At 41.6% G+C, this 9,701-nt stretch overlaps 1 protein-coding gene across 9 annotated transcripts in view; it reads right to left on the bottom strand.

Moving 5' to 3' along the window:
* The window catches only part of MEGF10 (multiple EGF like domains 10), a 163,801-nt gene that overhangs the window by 54,070 nt on the left and 100,030 nt on the right, over positions 1-9,701 (bottom strand). For 8 of the 9 annotated variants that reach the window (XM_028493187.2, XM_055086732.1, XM_028493183.2 and 5 more), the window contains 3 exons: positions 6,584-6,830; positions 4,811-4,931; positions 861-997 (listed from right to left, as the gene is read on the bottom strand). In XM_028493187.2, the coding sequence (XP_028348988.1) occupies positions 861-997; positions 4,811-4,931; positions 6,584-6,830 (505 nt within the window). The remainder of the gene's footprint in view (positions 1-860; positions 998-4,810; positions 4,932-6,583; positions 6,831-9,701) is intronic. The other variant, XM_055086733.1, reaches the window with a different exon arrangement.

The raw sequence follows: 9,701 nt of genomic DNA, 5'->3' as shown, positions 1-9,701 counted from the left end.
CTAATGAAACTTAAAAGCTTTTGCACAGCAAAGGAAACCATAAGCAAGATGAAAAGACAACTCTCAGAATGGGAGAAAATATTTGCAAACAAAGCAACTGACAAAGGATTAATCTCCAAAATACACAAGCAGCTCATGCAGTTCAATATCAGAAAAAACAAACGACTGCTATTCTTAAGAGCACACAGCATCATAAGAAGGTAACTTTATGCCTGACATACTTTTTAAAGATACCTAAGTACACATCCCATTTTAAAATAAATCTATCCAAAAATCTTTAAAATGTAAAAAATATTGGTACTTGGGCTTCCCTGGTGGCGCAGTGGTTGAGAGTCCGCCTGCCGATGCAGGGGACACGGGTTCGTGCCCCGGTCCGGGAAGATCCCACATGCCGCGGAGCGGCTGGGCCCGTGAGCCATGGCCGCTGAGCCTGTGCGTCCGGAGCCTGTGCTCCGCAACGGGAGAGGCCCCAGCAGTGAGAGGCCCGTGTACGGCAAAAAAAAAAAAAAAAAAAAAAAAAAAAAAAAAAACGTATTGGTGTTTGAAGTGGCTGTCCTAAACGCTTAACTGTATAGAACTCATCCATCATGGGTTCTGATATTTTATTATTTTTTTAAAATAAAATATAATATCTTCAATTCACCATTGCTGTATCTTCAATTCACCATTGCTGTCTATGATCCAGTTTCTATGCACTGAGTTGGGAAGGAATCTGTCAAACACACTGATACCTTACAGATGCTTCTTGGATGATTACAGAATAGTCACAGACAAATGGTAGTAAACGTGTTCCCTGGACCCTCCAAGCTCTCCTTTCACACAGTTACAAACAGTCAGAGAAGCACAAGGATGTCCCTTACCGTTCCCCCGTGTATCCGGGACTGCAGTGACATTGGCCCGTGGTAGCATCACACGTCCCTCCATTATGGCACTGACATTCTTGTGAACAGTTCTTTCCAAAGCGACCCTCGGGGCAAGGCTGACCACACACTGTGCCCTGCATTCAAAGAGACTTGGGAAATTAGATGGGCCTCCAGCCAGGGAAGGGCCAAAGGAGAAGGGAGAAAAGAGGGGAAACCAAAAGGGAGGAGGGATATAGGAACAGGGCTGCAAGAAGATTAGATAAAGGAGATTTTAGAACACATACACTCTGTTCATCATCTTGAAAGTGTTAGAAATTCTAAATTGACTTATTTGCTTAGTAAGCCTAAATCTCAAGATATACTCATAGGTGGCAGAATAGTAATATTAAGAAATGCCTATATTAAAAAAATAAAGTTACATCAAATTATTATGGAAACCTAAGGAATTTACAAATCCTCCTAAGTGTTCTTCCTTGTGTCTTACATGTACAGTAAGTCAACAATACTTATTGAGCATCCATTACATAAATGACAACATCTGGCCCAAATGGAATATCCAAATGCTTCACCATATGTTCTAGAGAAACTACACTTTATCATTGGTTTTATTTCTTATAAGGAAGCATAGAAAAGACTGACATTTTTTGTACCTGAATTAATGATAACATTGCCTAAGAAATACTTCAGCAGAAATGAACCTAGACATTTTATTTCATAAGAAAATACACTTTTATTTTCCGCAGGTTCAACAAACATTGTTGGGCCAAGATCAATAGGAAAGCCTATTTCCTGGGGAGAAAAATCAAGAGAGTAACTTGGACACATCTCCTCACCCTAGAGGCTGTCTGTCTTGTCAGACACTGTCATATTTATTCCAGTACTATGTGGAGAAGCATAAGATACTTTGTCAATAAGTCAATGAAATATTCTACTATTTTCTACTTCACTCGTCTACATAACTTGGGCTTGTAGCTTATCATCTATTTACTGGAGTTACTGTTTCAGCAAACAACATATCCCAAGTAACAGGAATTTTTACAATGTTTTTAACTGTTGGAAGCTGTTGCTTTGTCCTCCTTCTCTATAAAAAAGACAGACTGTGGGCACTCTGATATTGGAGGCTAGCGAACACCAGATGGTTTTGTAAATGTTTATTCTGGGTAGTGTAAGAAAATACATTTCCTCTAACTCCTGGCTATCTACAAAGGCAGTTGGTGTGCTAATTAAGTCTCCTCTGGTGGTTTCTAGTTATCTACCAATGAGGAAAGTTCTTCCAGAATCTTGGAACTGAAAAAGCCTTTGAGAGGTGATTCAAATCAATGCTTAACTGAGAATCATCTATGTGCCAGGCATCGTGCTAAGCTCTGAGAATCAAAGATAAAGTCACAACCTTTAATTAGCTCACAACATGGTGAGGGGGAAAGATGTAAAAATAGCTCTGACCCCTCCATTCTAGTACAACATATTAACATGACTAAAGGAATAACATGCCAAGGGTTAATCCATGATAAGCAGGGGTTCTGGTGAAAATTCTCACTCTCTCAGGGGCTAACTACTCACATTTTGTAATGGTCCCACATAAGCTTCAAAGATGCTGTTGAAATGTTGTTTATAAATAAGGATTAATGTCCTACTTAAAGCTATTTGCTCATATTATTCCTATTAGTTGAAATACATACATGTGTATGTGTGATAGGAATATATATTCATCATGAAAAGTACCTAGGATGATTGTACAAAGAAAATGTTGTAAAGAGAAGTGTAAGTTGGAAGCTCAGCTATGCACATAAAAAAATGACCTGAAACATTCAGTAAGAAACATCTATCAAGGTAGGGGCCCCAGAGTATTGGGGAGGCTCCACTGGGCTGATGGAGAGGGCCATCTGCCCACCTACTGGGACTCATGGTCCAAGCTTGTGGTTACCACTATCCCACATCATGACCACCCTGACCCAGAAGAAGAAAAAAGCTTCAATCTCAAGATGAGGCAACTCTACAGACAATGTCTACACAAAAATCCTAGGAGTAACATGCCTATAGCTCCTCATCCAAAGAACACAGAGCTCTCCCTGGACACTCTGCTATCCCAGCAAAATCCATCCCTTGCTAAGGACCAAGCAATGACCAGTGTTGGCAAAAGGTTGAATACAAGAAATAAAAGAAGAGAAGGAGTCAAAGATAATTCAGCATTTCTACCTTGGGCAACTAAAAAAGAAGTGTTGGTTTTAATAAGGACAAAAAAGGTAAAAAAGGAATTGTGGTACAACAAAGGATTAGGGGTACAACAAATTTGGTTCTGTGACCACTGACTTTGATGGGCCTGCTTCCAGCTCAGTAGTACTTCAATAGCTCCCCTATTCACCTCACCATGAGGCATTAATAAAAGGCCCCCTTGCACTGATTCCATTGCTTCATAGAGTTTCCCCAGGCTCTGCTTCCTTGTCTTGCCCACTTACCATTTCCAGCTCTCGCCTTGGTTCTGATATTTCTTTTCCACTTGTCCCAGTGGTCTTAACATCTTGAACTCAACCTTACTTCCCGTGATTCTCACCAGGAAGTGGACTCCAGGTCTCCTTTGCTCCATGCCTACAACAAGGGCAATCCCAAACCAGTCCCATCCCATGTCTGGCTCCTAAGGCAGACACATCAAATACACATCTGTGGTCAAGTGAGGGAAAGTCAAGGTTTGGGAAAATCAGCAGATGATTGTTAAAGCCATGGATCCTAATGAGCTTTCCAGAAAAGATTTGTAGTGACAAAAGAGAAAGATAAGGCTGGAACCAAGGAAATACTGTAAGAAAGCAGTATGTAAAAGAAGGGGGATTAGGAAAAGAGATTTTTAGTAAGAGAGGTAGGACAGAGGATTATCAAAGAAGTGGAGGGAAAAGAGATTAGGAAAGGGAGGTGGATGAGCAACAGAGTCAAAAGCTTTGGAGAAGTGAAGTGGAATGAGAAGAGAGGAGTTGTTACTGGATTTGGCAATTAAGTCACTTGAACCCCTGCAAGAACAGCTTCACTACAGTTCATGGAGATGGAAGGTAATCATCAAGTAAATTGTTCTTTTATTTTCTGTATGTTAACGAAGGAAATATACATTGGTCATTCACTCTTCTGCCTTCAAGCACACATACACAAACCAACTCAGAGAAATACGAACCAATGTTATTTCCTGATTTCAGAGTAATCTACTTAGTAAACCAGCTTTGACATTTTTTATTCCACATAACATTAAGCCTGTGAGACACTACATAAAGAGTAATGAGAAGGCCACGTACCACAACAAAGAGTAACCCCCGCTCACCGCAACTAGCGAAAGCCCGCACACAGCAACAAAGACCCAGTGCAGCCAAAAAGAATAAATAAATAAATAATAAAAATAAATTAATTATTAAAAAAAAGACAGAGTATCACAGTCAAAGTTTGGGAAGTGTGGGGAGATATAGCTTCCTCTTAAAGTATCATACTAAAACCTCTGAGAAGTTCTGCAATACTTGGAAAACTTGGCTTTCCTCAATGTGTCTCCAGGTTCATAAGACCAAATAACTTTTTCACATAACACTTAACCTATTGAGAATAATGTTCCCAAAGAATAATAATGATCCATAGAGCATAATTATGAAAATGCTTATTTAAATAGTTGCAGGGTTTGACAGCTCTTGCTGTCATGTGTAAGGCAAGATATTTCCCTTTTATATCCTGAGGGGAAATGCAGGACAGATGGCCTACTATCTTTTCCATGAGGACCCTTAGTACACTTCAAGTTCAGGATTTAATCACCTTCTGCCTTCTCTGGACTGAAAAATTCCAGCTTTGAAATGGTCAAGTATTTCCAATTTTGGAATCTTTTAACCATCAATGTAACTTTCTTTTGTACCAAAGTCCTCCACATGTGTTTTCACTTGAGTATCCTGGAACAGGGTGCTTTGGGAGGGTGGAAGTGAGCTTACCAGCCAGCCAGAAGGACACGAGCATTCTCCAGTGACGTGATGACATACACCTCCATTTTGGCAGGGGCATCTCTGCTCACACTGTGGCCCGTGCTTGCCAGGGGGACAAAGATCCTCACAGCTGAGGGATTAACATGTGACAAAGGACACCATGATTTACCCAACCACACAACCCTTAGGTTCACAGACACAGCAGCACCCACGGCCCTAAAATAGACCAGATTTCTCTGTCCAGTACTGTTCGTTTCATTAACATCAAGGGTATCAATCACATTGGCTGGAAGGGTCTTTGAGGGGTCACCTAGTCCTTCTCTTTGTTTGGGGTTATCTTCTGAGTGATTAGCTTTTTTGATTGGGGGGGTGGGGGACGATGCTAGGCTTGTGGGATCTTAGTTCCCTGACCAGGGATTGAACACGGGCCCACGGCAGTGAGAGCACGGAGTCCTAACCACTGGACCACCAAGGAATTCCCATGTTTTGGGATATTTTCTAATGAAACCATTTCAATTTGAGGAGAATCTGTCCTATCAGAGAGCACCAAGGATGACTCTCGTGGGCCACACGCTCCCTAGTGACAGGAACTTTCCATGTAACTTTTATAAAGCTCATGGGTTACACTGGAAGTCTATTTGGTGTGTTTGTTCTAACCTCAAAGGAGACTGAAATGTCTACACATCACCCCATTAGTGTACAAAATCTTCATAATCAATTTTCAGCATTCTCTTCTTCAGAATGACAAGCCCCCACCCTATATTGTATGAATACACCTTCTTCCCTAGGCCTTTGTCTTTTTTACTCTCCTGTAAAATTGCTGCAAGTTTCCCAAAGCCCTATTCAACTGTGGCCTTGATAAAAACCCATAAAAGCAATATTAACAATTAAATAGTCTCAGATGATCATCCATTCTTCTGAAAATCAGGGCTTTCTTGGCTAATGCAATTTTTTCCTTAGCTCTACTTGTATAGCCCTCACACTGTCAGCAGAAAGTATTTACCTAGTCAGCCACATTTTTTTCAAGTTCTAATTCTGTGACTTACAAGTGTAATTTTCTCATTAAGGGAAGAAAATTTTTTTATCTCCTACTTTTTTTTTTTGGCAAATTCTGCCTCTTAGTCTGTTTGCTAATACAAGCAAACTGAAGAATGCCCTTCCCACAAAATAAAGTAGTGGAGATTAAGTAACTGCTTTAGTGTTCTCCAGAAAGAATTAAACTATCTGGGTGCACATATCCTGTACAGATGTGATATATGTACTTTCATATTCACAAAGCAACATACATATCTATGGGCATTAAATAACCCCGCTAACCTTTCATTATGGACTATTTCTGACGTCTTTCGCCTTCTTTCTTCTCTAAGGCACTGAACCCACCCAGCTTTATCCAGCGAATTAACAGAGCAGAACAATGTGAATCATTAACAGGCGATAGTGTAAAATGAATGCAATTGAGGGAGTATCCAAGCGGAACCCAAATCTGCCCCAACAACCCCAAATATTGCCATTCAGCACAGCATCCTGGCCCTCTCTGCCTCTGCTCTGCCAAAAGAAGACATGGAAGCTGGCTCTGAGGCTCTGGCTGGGCTCTGATGCTCTACAGCAAACAGCAGGAGCACCTAGTGGCCATCACTGCTCATCTCCACAACTGGGCCTCGGGGCCTATTCCCTCAGTAACTCTTCAGGCAGCAATAGAAACAGAAGTGCAGAAATATACCAGCAGCATGAACAGAGAGGGTGGGAGGGCTCTGCTATGCTGCTCAGCAGCAAGTCACTTACAAGGCTCCAGTGTAGCCGGGTGAGCAGCGGCACTCCCCTGTGACGTGATCGCAGGTAGCTCCGTTCTGGCACTGGCATCTCTGGTGACAGTCGTTACCATACGTGCCTTGCTCACAGCGCTCCTCGCAGCGCCAGCCCCGGAAGCCCGCAGCGCAGTGGCAAGCCCCCGTGATGGGGTTGCACAGAGCCCCGTTTTTGCACTGGCACCGGCTGCTGCAGTGAGGCCCCCAGTGATCACCGTCGCAGGCTGAGGTTGGGGAAAGAAACAGTGGAGGGCATCAGAGTACAGGTGTGGGTAACGGCAAGCTCTTTAGAAGCAGCTTTCCTCTCCCTTTGCAGAGAGAGTGGCTTGATGATCCCTTCATCACCATTCCTCAACCGAGCAGCGGGGCTCGGGCACACATCCATGGCAATATTTCACTGGTGCTCTGCAGTGGACCACTTCCTATCACTCCGCTGCTAAAGCATTGCTATACTGTTCAACTCCACGCCTGTGCTCAGCCTGTTCCCTGCACCTGGAATGTTGCGTTTGATGTGGCCGGAGTCATTGGCCTGGGGAGGGTGTGAGCAGTTGTAGGGAGAGAGGAGGCTGGCTAGGCAGGTGGGAATGGTCAGCTTATGCAGGGGTTTTTACGCACACCAAGAAGTTTGGATTGCATCTGGTGGACAAGGGATTGGTATTAAAGGATTTTAAGCACTGAGGGACAATGGAGATTTGCCTTCTGGTAAGATCAGCTGGCTACAGCATGAGGAGGGCAGGAAGGAGCTGACAAGGAGAGGCGGGAGTTGGGGCAAGAAGCATAGTACTCAGGGGATCAGTGAGGGGGCCTCGCCTCAGGCAATGATGAGAGGGACAAAGAGGCAACCCACAGGCAGTCCACTGAGGAGTGGGCTGGCCTTGCTACAGGTACCCGCCGAGCTCTTGAAAAGGAAACTGCTGCTGTGCTTTCAAAGTAATCAATCGAAATATATGTGATTGGGAGGTAAACAGAAAAGGTAGGAAAAAAACTGACTAAATGTTTAAAGTCACTGACTTTAAAATACAACAAACCTGAAACTGATATGTACAGCAAATAAAAAGATAAGAGGTACATGAAACCAGGTAATACAAAGGCAGAAAAAAGCATTTAAAAGACATATTTTGTTTTTAACAGCTTTATTGGAGTATAATTGCTTTACAATAGTGTGTGAGTTTCTGCTTTATAACAAAGTGAATCAGCTATGCATATACATATATCCCCATATCTCCTCCCTCTTGCACCTCCCTCTCACCCTCCCTATCCCATCACTCTAGGTGGTCACTGAGCTGATCTCCCTGTGCTATGCGGCTGCTTCCCACTAGCTATCTATTTTACATTTGGTAATATATAAATGTTCATGCCACTCTCTCACTTCGTCCCAACTTATCCTTTCCCCTCTCTGTGTCCTCAAGTCCATTCTCTATGTCTGTGTCTTTATTCTTGACCTGCCCCAGGTTCTTCAGAACCCCTTTTTTTTTTTTTTTAGATTCCATATATATGTGTTAGCATACGGTATTTGTTTTTCTCTTTCTGACTTAACTTCACTCTGTATGACAGACTCTAGGTCCATCCACCTCACTACAAATAACTCAATTTTGTTTCTTTTTATGGCTGAGTAATATTCCATAGTATATATGTGCCACATCTTCTTAATCCATTCATCTGTCCATGGACACTTAGGTTGCTTCCATGCCCTGGCTATTGTAAATAGAGCTGCAATGAACATTGTGGTACATGACTCTTTCTGAATTATGGTTTTCTCAGGGTATATGCCCAGTAGTGGGATTGCTGGGGCATATGGTAGTTCTTTTTTTAGTTTTTTAAGTAACCTCTATACTGTTCTCCATAGAGGCTGTATCAATTTACATTCCCACCAGGAGTGCAAGAGGGTTCCCTTTTCTCCACACCCTCTCCAGCATTTAATGTTTGTAGATTTTTTTGATGATGGCCATTCTGACTGGTGTGAGGTGATATCTCATTGTAGTTTTGATCTGTGCTTCTCTAATGATTAGTGATGTTGAGCATCCTTTCACATGTTTGTTGGCAATCTATATATCTTCTTTGGAGAAATGTCTATTTAAGCCTTCTGCCCATTTTTGGATTGGGTTGTTTGTTTTTTTGATATTGAGCTGCATGAGCTGCTTGTAAATTTTGGAGATTAATCCTTTGTCAGTTGCTTCATTTGCAAATATTTTCTCACATTCTGATGGTTGTCTTTTCATCTTGCTTATGGTTTCCTTTGCTGTGCAAAAGCTTTTAAGTTTCATTAGGTCCCATTTGTTTATTTTTGTTTTTATTTCCATTTCTCTAGGAGATGGGTCAAAAAGGATCTTGCTGTGATTTATGTCATAGAGTGTTCTGCCTATGTTTTCCTCTAAGAGTTTGATAGTGTCTGGCCTTACATGTAGGTCTTTAACCCATTTTGAGTTTATTCTTGTGTGTGGGGTTAGGGAGTGTTCTAATTTCCTACTTTTACATGTAGCTGTCCAGTTTTCCCAGCACCACTTATTGAAGAGGCTGTCTTTTCTCCATTGTATATTCTTGCCTCCTTTATCAAAAATAAGGTGACCATAGGTGCGTTGATTTATCTCTGGGCTTTCTATCCTGTTCCATTGAGCTGTATTTCTGTTTTTGTGCCAGTACCATACTGTTTTGATTACTTTAGCTTTGTAGTATAGTCTGAAGTCCGGGAGCCTGATTCCTCCGGCTCCATTTTTCTTTCTCAAGATTGATTTGGCTATTCGTGGTCTTTTTTGTTTCCATACAAATCGTGAAATTTTTTGTTCTAGTTCTGTGAAAAATACCAGTGGTAGTTTGATAGGGATTGCATTGAATTTGTAGATTGCTTTGGGTAGTATAGTCATTTTCACAATGTTGTTTCTTCCAATCCAAAACATCGTATATCTCTCCAACTGTTTGTATCGTCTTTAATTTCTTACATCAGTGTCTTATAGTTTTCTGCATTCAGGTCTTTTGTCTCCTTAGGTAGGTTTATTCCTAGGTATTATTCTTTTTGTTGCAATGGTAAATGGGAGTGTTTCCTTAATTTCACTTTCAGATTTTTCATCATTAGTGTATAGGAATGCAAGAGATTTCTG

This window comes from Physeter macrocephalus, chromosome 8 (genome assembly GCF_002837175.3).
Source record: "Physeter macrocephalus isolate SW-GA chromosome 8, ASM283717v5, whole genome shotgun sequence".
Lineage (NCBI taxonomy): Eukaryota > Metazoa > Chordata > Mammalia > Artiodactyla > Physeteridae > Physeter > Physeter macrocephalus.
This window is presented reverse-complemented; position numbering and strand designations above follow the sequence as displayed.